We start from the raw sequence: 22,547 nt of genomic DNA, 5'->3' as shown, positions 1-22,547 counted from the left end.
ACCTGGTCTGGCCTACATGTGACTGTAGATTCTCAGCAATGTGGTTGATGCTCTAACACCCTCTGAAATGGAGGGCAGTTAGTGATGGACAATAAGTGCTGGCCCAGCCAGCGACGCCCATGTCCCATAATATTTTTAAAAAGTAACCAGGTCTCAAAATGGATCTGCACTACAAATGACTTAATTAAACATCCTGCTCACACATGCCAACATGCATCATAATCTTCGGCTTCACAGACTAAAGTATCTAATTTGCGACAAAATGTCAGAATTTATTTAAATCTGATGACTGATTTTATAAAGTGGAACAATTGCACAAAAACAACGATGCCCTTGATTAGACTACCTTCCTCACTTCATAGGCATGTAGAAACAGCATGGTATAAAGCAAGAACAGGAGGAAATGGGAATGGAAAGAGGAGGGATAGCAAGTAAAACAAGAATTTATATTGCACCTTTCATGCCTTTAGGACATCACCAAGTATTTAAAAGCCAATGAATTGCAAGGCCGTGCAGACTCGATGGGCCAAATGGCACTGTAGGGATTCTATTACCACATAAAGAAGCTAGATGTATTGATCGGAACTTGGGCCAGTAGTTGTATTTCGAAGCACAGTAACATGCCCATGCTAGGTAACATGTTTGCATATATTAGTGTCCTAGATCATTAATAAATTTCTATGATTGGACAGTTATACAGCAGCCATCAAACACTACTGACAGCATCTGATTTATTGTCTCAGATCGAAGACAGAGCTCTGCGTTTCGAAGTCCTGTGCCCTGTTGTAAAAATTAAAATTGATTGATAGTGTAAAAACGCATGTGCGCGGTCTTGGTGCATTCAAGGCTCTGGCCGAGTGTCCAGGAGTTCCAAAGTGCGCCCCAAGTCATTTATAGATGGGGAGACGGTGTTAGTGGCATTGTCGCTGGACGAGTAACACAGAGACCTAGGGTAATGATCTGATGACTGGGTTTTGAATCGGAATTTAATTTTTTAAAAATCTGGAATTAAAAGACTAATGATGACCACTGTTGTCAGGAAAACAGAGCTCGTTTTAAGGGATTTATATTTTTTTTTAAGTGAGTTTAATTTAATATTTCTGTGCAAAGAGGGGGAAACCTATACTTAGATTCATGCTAGAAAAGGGTGTTTGTACGGGTGGGGATTTACTCACGTCAAACTGAGATGTAACATTGTCGATTGTTCTAAAAATCTATCTGGTTCACTAGTGTCCTTTAGGGAAGGAAATCTGTCAGCATAAATAAAAATGAGGTGTTAACCTGGTAAAGCTACAACACAGGCTGACACAGATAAGATCTAAGCTCGACAGTCCTGCCAGGTCCAGCCATGAATGGAGGACAGCTAAACAACTCAATGGACAAGATTTCAGTTTTATTCCCATCCTCAATAATGGAGAAGCCCACACATCAGTATATCTGCAACAATGTGCAGCCAGAACTGTCAAGTGGGTGGTACATCCTCCAGAGGTTTCTCGCATCAGATGCCAGCCTTCAGCAATTCTATTCACTTCACACTATCAAAACAAATGCTGAAGGTAAGGATGGTTGCGGTTGTTGGAGGTCAATCATCTCAGTTCCAGTTCCAGAATGCAGGAATTCCTCACGGTAGCATCCTAGGCCCAACCAGCTTCAGCCACTTCATCAATGACCTTCCTGCCATCATACAGTCAGAAGTGGGGATGTTCGTTGATGATTGCACAATGTTCAGCACCATTTGAGATTCCTCAGATACTAAAACAGTCCAATTACAAATGGAGCAAGACCTGGACAATATCCAGGCTTGAACCGACAAGTAACATTGGCACCACGCAAGTGCTAAGCAAGAGAAAATATAACCATTGCACCTTGACATTCCATTACCATCACTGAATCCCCCACTATCAACATCCGGGAGGTTACCATTGAACAGAAATTCAATTGGACGAGCCATATAAACATTGCAGCCCCCAGAGCAGATCAAAGGCGAGGAATCCTGCGGCGAATAACGCACCTCCTCACTACCCAAAGCCTGTCCACCACCAAGGCGCAAAATCAGGAGTGGAATGGGATACTCTCCACTTGCCTGGATGAGTGCAGCTCCAACAACATTCAAGAAGCGCAACATCAGCCAAGACAAAGCAGCCTGCTTGATTAACACCCTTTCCAAAAACATCTACACCACACAACAGTAGCAACAATGTGTGCCAGTTGCAAGATGCACAGCAGGACTCTATGACCAGCACCTTCCAATCCCAAGACCACAACCATCTAGAAGGACAAGGGCAGCAGATACATGGGAACATGGGAACTCCACCACCCAGACATTCCGCTCCAAGACACTCACCATCCTGACTTGTTCCGTTTCTTCACTGTCACTGGGACAAAATCCTGGAACTCCCTCGCTAACAGCACTGTGGATGTACCAACACATGGACTGCAGTGGTTCAAGAATGCAGCTCACCACACCTTTCGATGGCTATTAAGGATGGGTAATGAATGCTGGCGTAGCCAGTGAAGCCCATATCCCTTGAAATAATTTTTTTTAAATTGGTATCATACTGCAGATGTATTTTACAGGTTATCAAACAATAAGTGGCATTTATGTAGTTACTTTAATGTAATTAAATGTCCCAAAGTGCTTCACAGGAGCATTATAAACACAATTGGGTACAGGGAACTAGTTAGACCCACGCTGGAGTATGGCATGCAGTTCTGTGCACCACATTTTCAGAAGGATGTGAAGGCTTTGGCAAGAATGCATAAGGTTTATGAGAATCATTTCAGGGATGAGAAACTTCAGTTACAAAAATAGATTGGAGAAATCAGTACTGCTTTTCTTGGAGAAAATAAGGCTGAGGGGAAATTTGATAGAAGTATTCAAAATCATGAGGGCCTTGGATAGAGTAGATAGGCGGAAACGGTTCTCATTTGTGAAAGGATCAGGAATGAGAGCGCACAGATTTAAAGTGATTTGCGAAAGCAAATGCGATTTAAGAAAAAACTTTTTCACACAGCAAGTAGTTGGGGACTGGAATATGTTACCCGAGAGTGTAGTGGAGGGCAGGTTCAGTCGAGGCATTCAGGAGGGCATTAGGTGATTATTGAAAATAAACTATTTGTAAGATTACAGGGAGAATGGCACTAGGTGAAATGTTCACATGGAGACTCGGTGAAGACATGCTGCGCCAAATGGTCTCCTATGCTGAAACAATTCTGTGATTCTGTGGACTCCATCGGGGTTTAGCTCAGTGGGCTAGACAGCTGGTTTGTAATGCAGAACAAGGCCAGCAGCGCGGGTTCAATTCCCGTACCAGCTGAGAATTCGGAATTCTCCCTCTGTATACCTGAACAGGCGCCGGAATGTGGCGACTAGGGGCTTTTCACAGTAACTTCATTGCAGTGTTAATGTAAGTCTACTTGTGACAATAAAAAAATTATTATTGTATTGGGCAGATTAACCAAAAGCTTAGTCAAAAAGATAAGTTATAAGAAGCGTGTTACAGATGAGGAGAGTGAGAAAGGTTTAGGGAGGGAATTTCCCATAAGCATCAGACTTTTAAAATCATGGTTTCTTATTACATACTGAAGAATTAGAGGCCAGAATTAGAGGAGTGTAGATATCTGGCTGGAAGAGATTAAAGAGACAGGAAGGGTAAAGGCAACAGCTGTTTTGAAAACCAGGATGAGAATTTAAAAATCTAGATGTGGCCTAACAGGGATCCAATGTGCTTAATCTGCACCCATACACCACTGTGAATATTCACTACCCCCCACTGTCAACATACAGTGGCAGCAGTATGTACCATATACATGCTGCAATGCAGCAACTCGCCAAGCCTCCTCCAACAGCATCTTGCATGCCTACACACACTGTCCTCCAGAAGGGCAAGGGCAGTAGACACATGGGAACACCACCACCTGCAAGTTCCCAGTCATGCAACACACCACCCTGACTCAGAACTATATCGCCATTCCTTTTCTGTCACTGGGTCAATATCTTGGAACTGCCGCCATAACAAAACCACATTCCTACACTACATGGAATGTAGCAGTTCAAGACGACAGTGCACCACCATCTTCTCAAGGGCAATGGACAAGGATGAGCAACAAATGCTGGCCTTGCAACAAGGCCCACATCACATGAAAAAATGAAATAAAGCACAGGGAAATAGTTGAATGGGACTTGATGCGAAAAAGGACGTGGGAAGCAGAGTTCCAGAAGACCTCAAATTCACATTCCAGGTGATTCTCTAACTACAATTAGGTGGGCAGCACGGTAGCACAGCTCCAGGGCCCCAGCTTCGATTCCCGGCTCGGGTCATCGTCTGTGCGGAGTCTGCACGTTCTCCCAATGTCTGCGTGGGTTTCCTCCGGGTGCTCCAGTTTCCTTCCACAGTCCAATGATGTGCAGGTTAGGTGGACTGGTTATGCTAAATTGCCCTTAGTGTCCAAAAAGAGGTTAGGTGGAGTTACGGGGATAGGGTGGAGGTGTGGGTATAGGGTGGAGGTATTGGCTTAGGTAGGGTGCACTTTCCAAGAGCCGGTGCAGATTTGATGGGTTGAATGGCTTCCTTCTGCACTGTAAATTCTATGATACAATTAGATAGAAAAGACTGGCATCAGGTGAGTGCAGTCAAATTCAGCTGGATGACATTGGAATGACTTTAGAGGAAGATGGTGTCATTAACTAACCAAGATGGTGTGAGGCTACTTTCTCCATGGGAATTCAAACTGCTCCCAATGGGATTTCAAACTGCTCTCACCTGGCATCCGGTCATAACTGAATTTAAGGCAATTTGAGAATTACACTCTAAAATGGTTACCTTGTCATAAAATCCAGAAAATAAGCATTTAAAGTAATAGCAGACTGGTTAGTTACAACAAACAGGTTTTTTTTGGAGCACCACTTGAGAATACATGGGCTGGCAGAATGGGAAACATACATATATTTCACTGACATTTAGTTGCAGACAGAGTGCCAAGTATTTTAAGCCTGGCTGCACATAATTTCCCTCCAAATCATTAATCTGATGAGCAGTAAAATCATAGAACACACCAATAGTACCAGAGCCATTTCATTATACCCTCAAGATATTTTTGTTTAAGCAGTGTGTGGATGTCTGGACACTCATGTCTTAGTTCCCATGTGTTTCTACTATTTGATCGATATCCAAGGTTGTTTTGTATTACATTATAGAAAAACAACTGAGCCAAAGATGGGGAAAACAAATTGCTCACTTTCAGCCTCCATGATAGCTTCTACTTCAATCGCGATAGCGAGCCCAACGAAAACATAAAACCAAATAGGTAATTCATCTCTGAAACACCAGTTGGCAGGTTCAGCACTGGTTAAGCACCTGGCCCAGCAGCTCATTCCTTGCCAATCCCACCACCAGAAATTAAAAAACAAAATCATAGAAAATATACAAGTCAGTCAATCAACCTCTGTACAGAAAAGCACAAGGGTTACGGTGCTTTAGATTAACTGCCCTGCTTTGTATGTTCAGCATTTTGCATTTTTAATTTCACGCTTTTTCATTTACGGTTTTAGTTTGCCTTTTTTCACTTTGTCACCATCTTCAGGCTTCGCGTTCCCTTGGGCCTCATGTTTTAAGACCGTCTCGTGCACCTTTCAGAATCTTCTATGACCATAGAATCATAGAATTTACAGTGCAGGAGGTCATTCGGCCCATCGGGTCTGCACCAGCCCTTGCAAAGAGCACCCTACTGAAGCCCACGTATCTACCCTATCCCCATAACCCCAACTTAATATTTTTTGGACACTACGGGCAATTTAGCATGGCCAATCCACCTAACCCGCACATCTTTGGACTGTGGGAAGAAACCGGAACACCCGGAGGAAACCCACGCAGACACAGGGAGAACGTGCAGACTCCGCACAGACAGTGACCCAGCCAGGAATCAAACCTGGGACCCTGGAGCTGTGAAGCAACTGTGCTAACCACTGTGCTATCCTGCTGCCCATTCCTGTAGCTGATGCTCCATCCCTGTCTGATGGGTCACAGTCGATCATAATACATGCAGCCTCACTCCCAAGCCGTGTGCGAGTAATGCAAAGGAAGATCTACCTGTATAATTTACTTCAGCAATGAGGCTTGTCAAATAAAATCATACTTGACAATGTTTTCAAAAAGATGACTGGAAGCACAATTTTTAGATTAGAACTCACTGTGGGTTCAATAAAAACCGAACTAGGCAAATCTTCATAAATATTTATATGCAGTAAAGATATATCCAGAGATGTATATCCTTCACTTCAAAAGGACCACTTTTTGAATTCTATATCACAACACAGCATTACTTACCAGCCCCCAGAGGGCTCCTTCTGTAGTAGCAACAATTGTAGCAGCTCTTGGAGTGTTGTACATCAGTGCCAGCTCACCGAAGCTACCATGATTGTCGTATTTACCAACGAGTAGAGGCTTCCCATCTTTATTTACATAAATATCATATGTACCTCTGTCAGGAGAGATTTGAGAGAAATAAATTTGGCAAGTGAAATGAAGATTAATCAGGCGCCAATATTCAAAACTTTGAGGAGGAGCCTTTTCACTATCGTGCAACATTAGCTAATTTCTTACAGGTATCGGATCAATCACCCATGAAATTATGGAGGGAGCTCGCCCAATTGCTCAGTTATATAGGGGCTGGTTTAGCTCACTGGGCTAAATCGCTGGCTTTTAAAAGCAGACCAAGGCAGGCCAGCAGCACGGTTCAATTCCCGTACCAGCCTCCCCGAACAGGCGCCGGAATGTGGCGACTAGGGGCTTTTCACAGTAACTTCATTGAAGTCTACTCGTGACAACAAGCGATTTTCATTTCACTTTCATATATTCAATGTCCAACATGAAACAAAGCCACACAGACCAGCAATGTCCAAAATTCAATATTCACTTTGCAACGTTAACAAATATTAGGTGGAGTAGGCAGTAGGATTCTCCTTGCATGCCCTTCTAGGGAGAGCCTGGCTGCACGGTGTACAACCACTGTACATATATTTGGCGATTCGAACGGGGTATTGGTGAATAGCCAGTGTTATAACCCAGCCAAAACAGTTGGAGAAAAAGGCAAAACTGTATTCAGCAGGGAAAAGACAATGCAAAAAAGTGAAACCGCTTGATTTCATAGAACTATGACTGAACAGTTATGAGTTAACACAAAATGAGTCTTAAAGCAGAACTGACTGACAAAATATTAGCTTCGTGTTTGCAGTTCAATATGTCTGCTTGAATTAAATGTTGTTTCAGAGTCAGTGATGAGAGAAATTATTTCTAACTAATTCAGTGAGCCTATTCTACATTTACAGCAGCATCAAATCATAACTACTTAAAATACTCCAAGTTGAAGGAGGAAGCAATTTTGAAAGTGGTCTCTGAACACACAACGTAAAACTCTCCAGAAGGTACATAATAATGTCATGAATAGGTATGAAATTTCACCTTTCAATTCAAAAAACTTGATTATGTATGCAAAACTACTATTTGCAATGACCCCATTATTTTTCTACCCTTCTTACCCTGGGCTAGTTCCCCAGACGCTGACTGCCTTTAAATAGCTCATCCCAAATTACCACCCTTTCTGACTGGTGTTCAGCCAGAGGGCATTCACAACTAAGCCAGTCATCCACACATCGGCTTTTTTTTGTAGTGGATAGAAAATTAAGAGCAAGAATCTTAGGTAAATTCTTTTTTCTTCACTTTCCATAACCCCACGTCTGCACTTAACATTTGCACTTAACCAATTGTTATCTTGGCCGGTCGGTGAGCATCACAGACACATAGCTTAAAGCTCAGAAGCTAACAATTAGTTAAGTGCAAAAGTAAATTCAAATGTGGGTCTGCATACACACTGCTAATCAGAAAAAGTTTGGAATTTGCATTGGCAGAAATGTACCTGTAGGACATTACATATAAATTACAGAATGAATGTAAGGATAAGCCAAATATTTGAATTTTATTTAGATGTGTGCGTTGTAGCGAACAAAAAGATAAAATATTGATAAGACTATGTATGATCCATTTGTTTTATGGGACTGTTTGTGTTTAACATCTGTTTGTTTGCTTTTGGAGAAGGCTACCTGGAGTTCAGAAGTCCTTGTTTGGGTGGGAGAGGGTAAGGCCAGTAGGGGCATTCTTCTTTGAGCCGAGGAGTTGGGGGGTGGGGGGGGGGGGGGGGAGGAGGAGAAGAGGGAGGGTGACGTCATTAGGATGTGCCTTTGGGCAGGGGCAGCCGCGCTGGCAGGTTATGCTGGTGAACAGAAGTGAGGTGGTGGGGGAGAAGGCCAAGAGGGGTGGCCGAGGGAGGGGGGGGGGGTCTGCGTCACGGCAGGGGGTGAGAGATGACATGGTCAAGGGTGAAGAAAGGGGCCATCTGGGATGGGCTAGGTACAGAGTGGAATTAAAGGGGCAGGAGTTAAGTAAGGAAGACGACAGACGGTAGAGGGGATTGGAGGCGCAAGCCTCCGGTAAGGTTGGTAACATGGAACGTCCGGGGACTGAATGGGCCGGTTAAAAGGTCGCAGGTGTTCGCGCACCTCAGGAGCTTGAAAGCGGGGGTTGTCTTTTTGCAGGAGACACACCTCCGTGTGAAGGACCAGGTTAGGTTAAGGAAAGGGTGGGTCGGGCTGGTTTTTCACTGAGGGTTTGATTTGATATCGAGGGGTGTGGCAATTTTAATGAGCAAAAAATTGGGATTCGTGAGTGCGAAGGAGGTGAGGGATCCAGGTGGGAGATATGTGATTGTGAGTGAGGGATTGGAAGGGGCACCGGTAGTGTTGGTAAATGTGTATGCCCCAAATTGGGATGCTGTGGGTTTTATGAGGGGGTTGCTGGCAGCAATCCCGGATTTGGCCACGTACCAGTTGATCATGGGAGGAGATATTAACTGTGTCCTGGAGCCGAGGGTGGATAGATCGAGTCCCAGGTCGATGGGTAGGGTACAAATGGCAAGAGAGCTTTGGGGGGGGGGGGGGGGGGGGTGTTGATGGAGAGGATAGGTATGGTGGATCCATGGTGCTTTCAGAACCCAGGGGAAAGGGAGTATTCCTTCTTTGCACACGTCTATAAGGTATATTCGAGGATGATTACTTTGTAGTGAGTCGGGAGATTTTGGTTGGGGTGGAGGGGCCAGAGAATGCGGGGAAAGTTATCTTGGACCATGCACCCCACTAGCTGGGTATTTAGTTCAGTACGGGACGAGAGAAGAGGCCGGGGTGGAGATTTGACTCGGGGTTGTTGGCGGATGGAGGTTTTTGTGATAAGGTGCGGTTGGCGATTCGGGATTATGTGGTGTTTGTAGCCACTTAAAATGGCTAACTCCCGATTCAAAATGGCGAACACAAAGGCTGATGGGAAAATCAGCCAACAGGACAAAAACAAGCAGCTGCAGGTTGGCTGTGTATTCATCTCTGGAAAGGCCAGACAAGATCGATACCAGTAACCATCAGCATAACAAAACACCAGCCATCTGCATACTAATAAGCAATCCCCGGGACCAATAAGCAACATTTAGACACACAAAGCCAAACCAGACTCTTCGGCGCCAGCAGAAGCCTACACAAAGGGAGGTGAACGACCAGCTCAAGACCGCCCATCGATCAAGGAATCGCTCCAGCATTGGAGAAAATCGAACCAAGTGATTGGGACAAAGTCTAATCACTTGGGACCAGGTACAGGGTGCGCCCCGAAAGGCGGGAAGCCCCTGGGAACTATAAGAATCGAGTCCAAGTTCAAATCGCTCTCTTCTCTTCACCCGCCCTCCGCTCTTCACTCCTCAGCAGCTGGTAAAACTGTAAGTCTTACTTCAATGCTCGCTACGAGATAGGCGCTCCTAGCTATCAATCTGTACCAGCTTCGAAACCCGCAGGCTCAGAACCCGAACGAAAGTCCATTCGTTTCCCTGACCTGGTGGGCCAGTTCAGAGTTAAGTATTGGCCTGTTAGTCGTAGAAGTAGCTTAGATGTAGAATTTATGCATGAGTAGTGATTACTGTGTATAATAAATGTGCTTTGATTTAAATCCTACGAAGCGATGTATTGGATTATTGATCATTACGCGGACTTGAACTACGTGGCGGTATCATTAAAGATACCTGGCGACGCAAGAGCAAAGGTAATAAAACAGAGCAATTGAACCAAGGCAAAGTTAGCAAAAGTTCAATCAGAATGGGGAGGTGTCGGTGGGCATTTTTTGGGAAGCACTGAAGGCAGTGGCCCGGGGAGAAATTATCACATTTACGGTTTGTGTGAATAAGGAAAGGAGGGCGAAACTTGACCGTCTAGTGAGCGAGATAGTGGAGGTGGATAGGGAATATTCAAGGGTGCCCACCATGGGGGGATTGGTGAACAAGAAAAAGTTGCAGAAGCAATTTGACAGGCTGACAATGGGGAGGGCGGTAGAGCAAGAGGGGTGCAATACGAGTATGGGGAGAAAGCGAGCCGCATGCTGGCGCACCAGCTGCGGAGGCGAGCTGCGTCCAGGGAAATATTGAAGATCCGGACTGGGGCTGGGAATGTGGTGTCAGAGCCAGGGAAGATAAATGAGACATCTAGAGAGTATTATCAGGGACTTTATGAGGCAGACCCAGGAGGAGAGGAGGGGACATGGGGTAGTTTCTGGACGAGCTGGAATTTCCCCAGGTGGGGAAGCAAAGAGGCAGGCGTTGGTGGAGCCCCTGGGGCTGAGGGAGGTGCTGGATAGTATCAGGGGTATGAAGTCGGGGATGGCCCCTGGGCTGGCTGGGTATCCGGCAGAATTTTATAAGGAATTTGCGGCGGACCTGGCACCACATCTGTTGGGGGCGTTTAATGAAGCACTGGAGAAGGGGGAGTTGCCGGAGACGATGAAGCAGGCAGTAATCACACTAATCCCCCAAAAAGGGAAGGATCTGGTGGAATGTGGGTCGTATGGGCCCATATCACTATTGCACACGGATCTGAAAGTATTGGCTAAGTTGTTGGCGGGGAGGATGGAGGATTGTGTCCCGGGGGTGGTTGCAGAAGATCAAACAGGTTTCGTGACGGGCAGGCAGCTCGCGAGTAATATAAGACGGCTGTCGAATGTGGTGATTAATCCGTCGAGAGCTCTTATACCGGAGGTGGTGTCGTCCATGGACACGGAGAAAGCATTTGATCGGGTGGAGTGGCGGTACTTGTTCGAAGATTTGGGAAGGTTTGGGTTTGGGCCGAGATTTGTGGCATGGGTGCGGTTGCTGTATGTGGCTCCAAGAGCGAGGGTGAGGACGAATGATATGAGCTCTCGAAGCTTTGACTTACACAGGGGTACAAGGCCGGGGTGCCCAGTGTCGCGGCTGCTGTTTGCGCTGGCCATAGAGCCATTCGCGATGGCTCTCAGGGGGTGGTAGGGGATAATGAGGGGACAGAGGGAGCATCGGGTGTCGCTCTATGCCAATTACCTCTTGCTGTGTGTTTCGGATCCATTAGAGAGTATGGGAAGGATTATGGGCCGGTTGGGGAGGCTTGGAGGGCTCTCGGGATACAAGCTGAATGTAGGGAAAAGTGAGGTAATTCCAGGTGAATGAGCTGGCAGAGTGGGCTAATTTAGGGGGAGAGGGGGGATGTCATTTACGGTAGCGAGGGATAGGTTTAGGTACTTGGGGATTCAGGGAGCGAGGGAATGGACGGGGCTCCATAAGTGGAACTTAACGAAGCTGGTGGAGGAGGCCAGGGAGAATCTTAAGAGGTGGGATACACTGCACTTGACGTTGGCGGGGAGGGTCCAAGTGATGAAAATTAATATTCTGCTGAGGTTCTTGTTTATCTTTCAGGCTCTCCCGATCTTTATACCACAGGCTTTTTTTCGGAAAGTGGACACAATCATCTCTGACTTTGTATGAGCAGGGAAGGTGCCGAGGGTGGGGAGGACCCTGCTACAGAGGCAGAGGTAGCAGGGGTGTTGGCGTTGCCAAACTTGCTTCATTATTATTGGGCGGCGAATGTGGACAAGATGTGGCGTTGGTGGGAAGGAGATGGGGTAGAGTGGGTTAGGATGGAGGAGGAATCTTGTAAGGGGTCTCGTTTGAGGGCTATGGTGACGGCAGCATTGCCAATGGCATTCAGGGAGCCCAGTGGTGCAGTCCACTGGATAGTGTATACAAGAGGTGGAAGGAAGTGGGGCTGGTCAAGGTGAGGGATTTGTATTTGGAGGAAGGGTTTGACAGACGGAGGAGCTAAGGGAGAGGTTAGAGCTGCCGAGGGGGTAGTGAGTTCAGGTATGTACAGGTTAGGGACTTTGCACAAAAGGTCTGGAAGGGGTTCCCTAGATTGCTGGGATATGCTGGAGCGACTGCTGCTTCCGGATGTGGAAGGGGGGGGGGGGGAAGGAGAGAATTGGGGATATATTTAAGTGGCTGGGGGAACAGGGAGGCGAGCGGGTGGTGAAGATCAAGGACCATACACAAGGTCTACACCCGTATCGACTTATTGCAGTGGGGAAATAGTCAGAGCGGAATACCCCGCGATTTGTCATCTCCGACCACACTGCACTTTACATGGGTGTGAGGTTGGAGACGGGTCGTGCCCAACGCCCCATATTGAGGCTGGACATGAACCTCTTGGCAGACAAGGTCTTCTGCCAGAAAACTTCACAGGCCAAAGAATAGACAAGAAGAATCCAAAAATCCCCAAGACAACACTGCAGAGAAGCAGCAGCATGGGGGCCTGAACCTCCCGAACTTGCAATAATACCATCACTCGGCAGCCACAGTGAGGGGATGGGTAAGGGAACCCAACATGGAATGGGAGAGGATGGAGGAGGCCTCCTGCATGGGAACAACCCTCCAAGCCCTCGCCAGGACAGCCCATCCCCGTTGGCAAAGCAAACATGCAACCCAGTGGTAGTAGCAACACGAAGAACCTGGAACCAGATGAGCAACACTTCGGTTTAACCGAGGTGTCATCTGCGGCAGCCACAGGTTCCTACCAGCCATGCCAGATGCCACCTTTAAGAGGTGGAGGCAGGACGGGGGGGGGGGGGGGGGGGGGGGGCTAGCGATCAGGGACCTTAGAAGAGTTGACGGAGAGACTGGAACTACTGAATGGACAGGAACTCCGACAGTTACAAGTCAAAAATGTTCTCCGCAAGGAGACGACAAGGTCCCTAGAGCTCGGAGAGACAGAATGTTGGAGGAGCTACTGGACGAGGACAGTATGGAAAAAGGGAACCGCGGGGACATATACGGATGACATTTTGAGGGAACAAGGCAGAAATGGGAGGAAGTATTAGAGATGGAAGTACGGTGGGGAGTCTGGAGCGAAACACTAATTAGGGCCAACTCCACCTCCTCCTGCGCAAGACTAAGTCTCATGCAGTTTAAAGTGGTGCACAGAGCATCCCCGAAAAGAACCCGAATGAGCAGGTTCGTCCTGGAGGTGGTGGACACGTGTGAATGGTGCCAGGGAGGCCCGGTCAACCACACCCACATGTTCTTGGCATGCCCCAAGCTTGTTGGGTTCAGGACAGCCTTCTTGCGAGGTGATGTCCAAGGTTGTGGGGTGAGGATGGAGCAGTGCCCGAGAGTGGCAGTCTTCAGAGTATCGGACCAGCCAGAACTTCATATGGGGAAAAGGGGTGACGCCCTTGCTTCCCTAATCACCCGCTGGAGAATCCTACTTGGCTGATCAGCAGTTGCAGAGTGGCTGGCAGACCTATCGGAATTTCATCATCTGAAGATGATCAAATACACCATCCGAGGGTCGGTCGATGGCTTCCACAAAGCGTGGGGAGCCTTTGATCAGCCTGTTCCAGGACCTGTTTGAACACAATGGATTTTAAAAAAGGGGCGGGGGGGGAGAAGAGAGATGACAGGACAGGAGGACACATGGGAACTACCCGGGCCATATGTCACTTCAGCCTAGATTTCCCAAAATTTAGTTTGTGTCCACTCAATCCCTACTTACAGGGCAATCCTCTTAGAACAGAAATACATCCAGAAGGAATATAATCAAGGCAGCAGTACATAAATGATTTTTTAAAGTTAATAAACATCCAGCCATATTATTGTGATTTTGTCTTAGTGTAATGTCAAACTTGCATTGAATGCATTCGTCCGTACTGCAGTGTTCAAGGATAGGTGGAACATTTGTTCTTCAGGTAAGTACAGCAGTTTTTAGTTATAACATTCTGGTGAAATCGACTCGACATTTCTAATAAAAGAGATTCTTCATTTATACAGGAACATTGGGGGAAAAAAACCTCTGTATTTGAACAGAAACACCTGGCCATTCCAGAATTTAAATTCCTTACCGTTCAATTACATAGAAATTGTCTCCATCATCATCTTGGTCAATGACGTGTTCTGTCGGTTCAACTTTCCTCTCAAACATTGCATCAAGTATTTGATATAATTGTTCCTGTTAAAAATAACAGGATGTCATCAGTTGATACCATTTGCCTCCTCTCTTTCCTGAAATATACACAGAACAATACTTTTCACTGTACCTTTCAATAAATCCAATTGTCCCCATCATCTGCAAGTGAAAATAAACCCTCACGAATGCAGTTTTAGATTCCATTATAAAAATGGTAGTCTTTGGCAAGTTGAAAAAAAATCATGTATTTTCACGGAATACTCAACTGTTTCAGCGACAAGGATCAGAGTGTTTTACTGCAATGTTCTCCAACTAAACATATTTCCAAATTAGGTTTTTACCTAATTTATTCTTCCATGGGATGCAAGTATTGCGGACGAGGCCAGCATTCAATGAAGAGTGCGGGAGGGCATGCCAGCAGTAACATCAGGCATATCTCAAAATGAAGTGACAACCTGGTGAAGCTGCAACAGAGGACTGGAATTCCTACAGTTCAGGAGGCCATTTGGCCCATCGAATCTTCACCAACCCTCCGAAACAGCACCCTACATGGGCCAACGCCCCTGGCCTATCCCCGTAACTCCACCTAACCGTTGGACATTAAGGGGCAATTTTACCACCTAACCTGTACATCTTTGGGCTGTGGGAGTGAACCGGAGCTCCTGGAGGAAACGCGCGCAGACTAGGAAGAACATGCAAATTCCACACAGATGGTCAGCCAAAGTCGGAATCTAATCCGGGTCCCTGGCGCTGTGAGGCAGCAGTGCAAACCATTGTGCCACCATTCCCACTACTTGGGTGCCAAACAGCATAAACAGCAAGTAATAGACAGAGCCAAATGATCCCAGAGACAACGGATCAGATCTGAGCTCTGCAATACTGCCACATCCAGCCGTGAATGGTGGTGGACAATTCAATAACTCAGTGGAGGAGGCGGCTCCACAAACATCCCCATCCTCGATGATGCAGGAGCCCAGCACATATGTGCAAAAGATAACGCTGAAGTATATGAAACATTTTTCAGCCAGATGTGCTGAGTGGAGGATTAATTTTGGCCTTCCCCAGATATCCCCCAGCATCACAGATGCCAGTCTTCAGACAATTCGATTCACTCCTTATATCAAGAAACGATTCAACACACTGAATATTGCAAAGGTTATGGGCCCTAACAATATTCCAGCAATAATAACAATAAACTTTATTATTGTCACAAGTAGGCTTACTGCAATGAAGTTACTGTGAAAATCCATTAGTACTGAAGATTTGTGCTCCAGAACCCGCCTCGCCGCTTGCCGTTGCTTCAGTACAGCTACAACACTGGCATCTACCCGGCAATGTGGAAAATTGCCCAGGCGTGTCCTGTACACAAGAAAGAGGACTAATCTAACCCAGTCAATTGCCGCCCTATCAGTCTACTCTCCATCATCAGCAAAGTGATGGAAGGAGTCATCAACAGTGCTATCACGCGGCACTTATTCAGCAATAACCTGCTCATAAAAGCTCAGTTGGGTTCTGTCAGGGTCACTCAGCAATGACCTCATTACAGCCTCAGTTCAATCATGGACAAAAAAGCTGAACACCAGATGTTAGGAGAGTGTGGCTGTTCTTGACGTTGAGGTAGCATTTGACCGAGTATGGCATCAAAGAGCCCGAGCAAAAGCTGGAATCAGTGGGAAAACCCTCTGCTGGTTGAAGTCATACCTGGCACAAAGGAAGATGGTTGTGGTGATTGGAGGTCAATCATCTCAGCACCAGGACATCAGTGCAGGTGTGCCTGAAGGTAGTGCCCAGGCTCAACCATCTTTACCTGCTTCATCAATGACTTTCCTCCCATCATAAGGTCAGAAGTCGGGATGTTTGCACAATCATCAGCAGTCATCCCCACTTTAGAGCTTGTGATGGTTGGAAGGTTATTTATGAAGCAGCTGTGGATAAGTTGGCCTAAGACACAACTGCGAGGAACTCACGCAGCGATGCTCTAGGACTGAGATGATTGACCTCCAACAATCAGAGCCATCTTCCTGAGTGACCTTGGTGGTACCCAAAATGAAGGTCAGTGACCCACTACACCATCGCCTCTCCCCAGAATGGAGGCAAATATGAGACAAATTTGTGCACAGATACACGGATTTAGAATCGTCACAAACTTCAAAAATGCAATCAGCAAAAATCTTCATGCACATCAATATCTCAAATAAAAGAAAAATACTGCAGATGCTGAAAACTAGAAATTAAAACAGAAAATGCTGTCTAAACTTAGGTCTGGCTGGATCTGTGGAGGGAAACAGTAAACGTTTTGGATCTAAATAATTCTACAGAACTGAAGAAAGGGAGAAACGTACAGATTTGCCATGGACATAAGTTAAAGGGGAATGTTAATGGTGCCATTAAGAGATGAAGAGTGCTAATGGCGGCAAAAGGGGAGATAGCAGAATGTGTTAATGGGAGCAACTGAACAACAGAGAAACGGTGGCCATGTGATGTTGTGCTGGGAAAGGCCAGGGAGCTGAAAAACTGACAAGCATGTGTGTGGGTGCATGCGAAGATGCAGGAGGAGGTTTATTATCTCAAGTTGTTAAACTCATTGTTGAGCCCAGGAGACTCTAACATGCCTAATCAGAAGATGAGGTATGTTCTTCCAGTTTAGGTTGGCAATGACTGGAGCATTGCAGCAAGCCTAGGATGGACATGTGGGCTTACAGTTTGTTGCCCGCTGTCCTGCCCCAAACAACCCCATCCCTTCCCCAGACACTTCTCCAAACAACCCCACCCCTCCCCCAGACACTGGCCACCAGTCCTTGACTTTCCAGTTGCTCCCATTAATACATTCTGCCATCTCATAATTTGCCACCATTAATACTCTTCATCCCTTAAAGGCACCATTAACACTTCCCTTTGTTTTATGTCCATGACAAATCTGTCCATATCCCCTTTGTCCCGACCTATCCCTGGTCTTCTATACTACCCACACAGGACTATATAATTCTGTTTGTTTCTCTCTTTCTTCAGTTCTGTAGAAGAAGAATTTAGATACAAAAGGCTAACTCTGTTTTTCTACACCGATGCTGCCAGACCTGCTGAGTTTATCCAACATTTTCTGATCGAATTCAGATTTCACCATCTGCCACGGTGGGATTTAAACACGGGTCCCCAGAGCATTACTCTGGGTCTCTGGATTATTAGTCCAGTGACACTACCACTGCACCACTGCCCGAGGAGCAGATGTAAAGTACCAAAAATACTGCCAAGGGATTAATGAAAACTGTTAATCTGAATTTCCAGTTTTAAAAAATGATGATTAAGAACCAAAATAATTTGGAGGGAAAGATCAAACTGTTTTGTTTTAATGTAATTTCATAAAACATCACAACTTTATAGTCTACAAAGCATGCTTGCATTTACAAAGCAAGCCTTTCAGCATCTTCATTAATGCTTTTACTTCACGATGATAATCTCGCTCAGAGATTTTTTCCATCCAGAAGTTGAAGGGAGGGAGTTATCAGCCACATCTATGCATTATGAGCGTAAGCAAATGCAGAATTTCCCAACGCTTAAGTTCCCGTGACTTTGTATAAAAACATTCGAGACTCTCTCCCCACTGCACACCCCGGGGAAATACAGGGAAAATTGAATTCTCAAAGCTTATTTCAGGGGAGACATTTCATGTGCAACTACGCCTTTTCTGGAACATAAAGCTGCCAAATAAAATTAAGAAAAAAAATTGGTGTACATAGCCAACAGCCTAAAGAAATCTCCTGACTGCCCACCAACGTAAAACAGAAGGGGAGTATAGAATTGCCTGACCCGAAGGGTAATTTATTTATGTACGAGTTTTCTGCATCACCGAGGATGTCAAATTTATAAATGGCCTGTAAAGCAGATATGAATGTTCATTTCTCAATTGGGATCTATTCTACACTGGAAAAACTGACAAACAAGTTGCAGTCTTTGCATTTTGGAGAATGAAATCGAAGATGACAGTTTCTGTAGACAAATGTTTTCTGCCTGTGGTTAATGTCAAGTCACATCAGCACTCAAGATAAAGTCTGCCGAGCTTCCATGGTGTTCGTACATAATTACTCAAATCATCATAAATGTTAATAGGCCAAAGAACCAACCGGAAACTTGGTGCCATTTGTACTTTTCAGCAAAGCCATCAACAGAGAAAAATAAAGCACACGGCACTACCAGTTCAATTAAACAAAGAGAAAGACAGTGCTGGGCAGGTACTCCTTCCACAATGGGCTAAACATTCCACTTGATTAATTATGCTGGGATAATTCAGTGCTTTTCATGTACAAAAGCAGCACTTAGTGGTGGAATATAACGCAACACTGAGATTTTCTCAGAGAATCTTCTTGAGCAACCTGTCCAACAAATTATCAATCAATGCCAATTTATAACCTTTTTCAGCATATTAATATAATGTACAATGAATTGAACTTGCATGGTTTTTGCACAACATAGACTGCTCTGTCTGCTAGAGAATGAACCATGGAAAAAGCTGCAAAGAAAAAGGGAGAGAAAGTAACAATTGTACAGAAAAGTACAGAAGTAGTTAGCATGAGCAAAATTACTCCTGCAATTAATTTCATGGAGCTTCAGTAATTAATTATATCACCTCGATTAGAATGATGGCCCGAATGAAATACATGACAGAACTGATGAAAATTACTTCACGCCTAACTGCAATAGTTAAAACTTGGTTACAGATGGTCGCACTTGCTTCTACCCGAAGATTGTGTAGTTCAGACCCACTGCAATACTTCAGCACATAATCTAAGGTGGCTCTTAGATGCAGTGTTGAGGGGGAACTGTAGGGAGACTATTCTGATTGCGGTAAACGACAAAGAGATGACTCCTTTGCTGTCTTTACGAGGAAGATCATTGCAAGCATTCACCTCAGCTATTTTCCCAATGGTTGAGAAATTCCTTCCAGAGTCAGTGTAGTTTTGTGGTCCGCATTGCATTGCAAATTCAGGAAAAGTGCAAGGAACAGCACCAGCCACTGTACATGGCCTTTTTCAACCTCATGAAAGCTAACTGTGTTAACCGCAAAGGTTTATGGAGAATCCTCCTCAAAGTTAGCTGCCCTCAGAAATTATCACCATTCTCCACCTACTTCACAATGACAAGAAAGCTGTGATCCTCATCAATGGAACAAAAACAAACCCAATCTCAGTGAAGACTGGGGTCAAGCAAGACTGTGCCAATGCATCAACTCTCCCAAAATAATCCTCTTCATTCGTAGTAACTGCAAATGTTATTATACTCATATGCACAGCCACACAATGCCAGTTTTACAGCACAGAAAGAGGCCCTTCATTGTATGTAGAAGTTGAGAGCGTGGTCAGGATCTCTACTAATTCCCTTTAATATCCTTCAGCATGCTAAAGTGCATACCACCACCATCACAGTCGGTCACAGGATATGCATTCTGAATTGACTCAGGCCATTTCAGAGTTGTGGCAGGATGGAAATTTGATGGGAGGGATTCAACTAGAAGAAAAGATGGATGTGGATTTGGGAAGTAAAAGTATATTCAAGTATGTCAGAGGAAAAAGTGAGTAAATTAGGATGTTAATTTGGAAGGGCAGGGTGTCTCTTGGGCCGCCCCCCCCCCCCTCTCCCCCAGAGTGGGGTAATGACGATTGCTTTGGGGGGCAATAATGGTTTTCAAAGAAGAGAACAGAGACCGACAGAGCATTAGAGAGAGAGAGAAATCATTTAAAATGTCAGCAAGCAAATAGGCCAACATTGGTTGTTGGATGGTGAACAGTTTGGTGGGAATGGAGTCGACAGACCAAATGTTATGTCTCAGATGACTTGGTGACATATGGAGGGAGGGGGGGGGGGGGAAGAGAAACAAGAGAAAGGCACACTTTTAAGTTAGAAGAACCTTGGAGGAGGTTTAGAGGGCAAAGGAAAGGAGGGAAAGGGGTTTTGTGACAAAAGCAGCTGAATGGATGGACTTCAGCTGGCTGTCCAAGAAGTTCTCTTATTTATTCGTGATGCAAGGATGGAAAAAGCAGGGAATAATGATTTGAAGGAGATGGTTGACAGAAAAACAAACGTTGGGAATTATCTTTGCCTTCCAGGGTGGTACAGGAGTAGTGAGTAGTTTTGACAGAGACCAGGCAGCAAGGACTAAAAGTGTCTATTATGGCCCAGCCAGATCTTGTCATGGTGGTTGAACTAGTTACGCACAAGCAAAATTAAGTTGGTGTCCCACAGACTTGAGAACAAGATGATTGGGGGAATACCCGAGTGAATGACCCAAGAAGGTAAATCAAAATGGTCATTTATTTTCTGCCAAGAGAAAAGCCCGCAACGCAGCATGCAGCACAAAGGTCCCAACCAGGACAATCGATCACTTCAGTCCCTACCCGGGCCGGTTTTTATAAGGTGATTTCTAAGACCCCTAGCTGATGCGCCTCCACCCATTTGTTGGGCATCCCGCATTCCATGAGCCCCACGGGGAAATCAATCGGGTCGCTGTGTGCATCTCCTGAGCGTCATTACATCACTGCTCATTGAAACAGAGTGGTAGAACCTCCCTCCACTTTTATCTACTTACATTACATATTATCCAAGGATTACTGAAGTTACCCATTATCATTGTCCTTTATTTCATGCTTCTCGAATGTCTATATTTCACTGTCTATTTCCCCTTTCCACTGTTTTGGATGCAGAGTAGCTTTCTTCTCCTTATTTTACTGTAACCAAATAGATCCCAGATTTGCATCATCTCCACGAGCTCACTTGTTTGTGTTGTAATGATAGCTTTGATGATGTCACCCACCCTTTTTCTTTGCTAGTTTATTCCAGAATATTTTATAACTAGTAATGCTCGCCTCCCTTACTCCAAGTAGCTTCAAGCTTTTAAGACAGATCCACCTCCTAGCAATTTGTACCTCTCACTCATCATTTATTTTGAACAAACTTTCTGCATTCTCGCACATACTACCTCTCTCCCCCATCAGACAATTTTACTCTCACTCCTAACGGGAATTCATAATAGGGAACAAAGAAATGGCTGAAGAACTAAATTCACATTTTACTTCACAGAGGAGGACATGAATAATGAAATGGAAATTATGAGAAACAGGTTTTAGAGAGCTGAAGGAAATCAGTATTAGTAGAGAAATAGCAGTGGTAGCACAGTTGCTTCACAGCTCCAGGGTCACACATTCGATTCCTGGCTTCGGTCATTGTCTGTGCGGAGTCTGCACGTTCTCCCCGTGTCTGCGTTGGTTTCCTCCGGGTGCTCCGGTTTCCTCCCACAGTCCAAAGATGTGCAGGTTAGGTGGATTGGCCATGCTAAATTGCCATTGGTGTCCAAAAAGGTTTGGTGGGGTTACTGGGTTACGGGGATAGGGTGGAGGTGTGGGGTTGGGTGGGGTGCTCTTCCCAAGGGCCGATGCAGACTCAATGAGCCGAATGGCCTCCTTCTGCATTGTAAATTCTATGAATCTATTATCTTGGCCAGAGAAACAGTAAATTCATTAGTGGTAATTTTCCAAAATGCTTTGGACTCTGGCATGATTCCTCCAGATGGGAGGGTAGCTAATATAAGCACGTTATTCAAAAAGGGAGGTTGAGCGAAAACAGGGAACTAAAGACCAGTGAGCCTAACGTAGGGAATTTGCGAGTGTCCATTATCAAGGATTACATAGCACAGCATTTGGAAAGCAGCGGTATAATCAGACAAAGTCGGTACAGATTTATGAAAGTCATGCTTGACAAATCTATTAAATTCTTTGAAGATGTAACTAGTAGAGTTGACCAGGGAGAATAGGTGGATGTGGTTTATTTAGACAAGGTCTCACATAGATTATTATGTAAAGTTAAAGTTCATCGAATTGCAGGGAGTGTCTTGAGATGGATAGAGGATGGTTAGCAGATAGAAAGCAAAAACATGGAATAACAGAGTCTTTTTTCGATTTGCAGGCCGTGACTATTGGGATACCGCAAGGATGTGTTAGGGTCCCAATTGTTCACATTATATATTTTTTTGGACGAGGGGACTAAATGTATCATTGCTAAATTTGGAGATGATACAAAGTTGGGTGGGAGGATGAGCTGTGAGGAAGATGCAGAGATGCTTCAGTGTGATTTAGATGAGTAAGGGCGCATATGCATGGTAGATGCTGCACAATGTGGATAAATGAGAGGTTATCCACTTTCATAGCAAATATAG

At 45.2% G+C, this 22,547-nt stretch overlaps 1 protein-coding gene across 1 annotated transcript in view; it reads right to left on the bottom strand.

The window, feature by feature from the left end:
• prkar2aa (protein kinase, cAMP-dependent, regulatory, type II, alpha A) overlaps positions 1 to 22,547 on the bottom strand; it is a 352,482-nt gene that overhangs the window by 22,148 nt on the left and 307,787 nt on the right. The window contains exons 5-6 of the mRNA XM_072473004.1: positions 14,283 to 14,389; positions 6,327 to 6,480 (exon numbers count right to left, since the gene is read on the bottom strand). Coding sequence (XP_072329105.1) covers positions 6,327 to 6,480; positions 14,283 to 14,389 — 261 coding nt within the window. The remainder of the gene's footprint in view (positions 1 to 6,326; positions 6,481 to 14,282; positions 14,390 to 22,547) is intronic.

The sequence above is a fragment of the Scyliorhinus torazame genome, chromosome 13, assembly GCF_047496885.1.
Source record: "Scyliorhinus torazame isolate Kashiwa2021f chromosome 13, sScyTor2.1, whole genome shotgun sequence".
NCBI lineage: Eukaryota > Metazoa > Chordata > Chondrichthyes > Carcharhiniformes > Scyliorhinidae > Scyliorhinus > Scyliorhinus torazame.
This window is presented reverse-complemented; position numbering and strand designations above follow the sequence as displayed.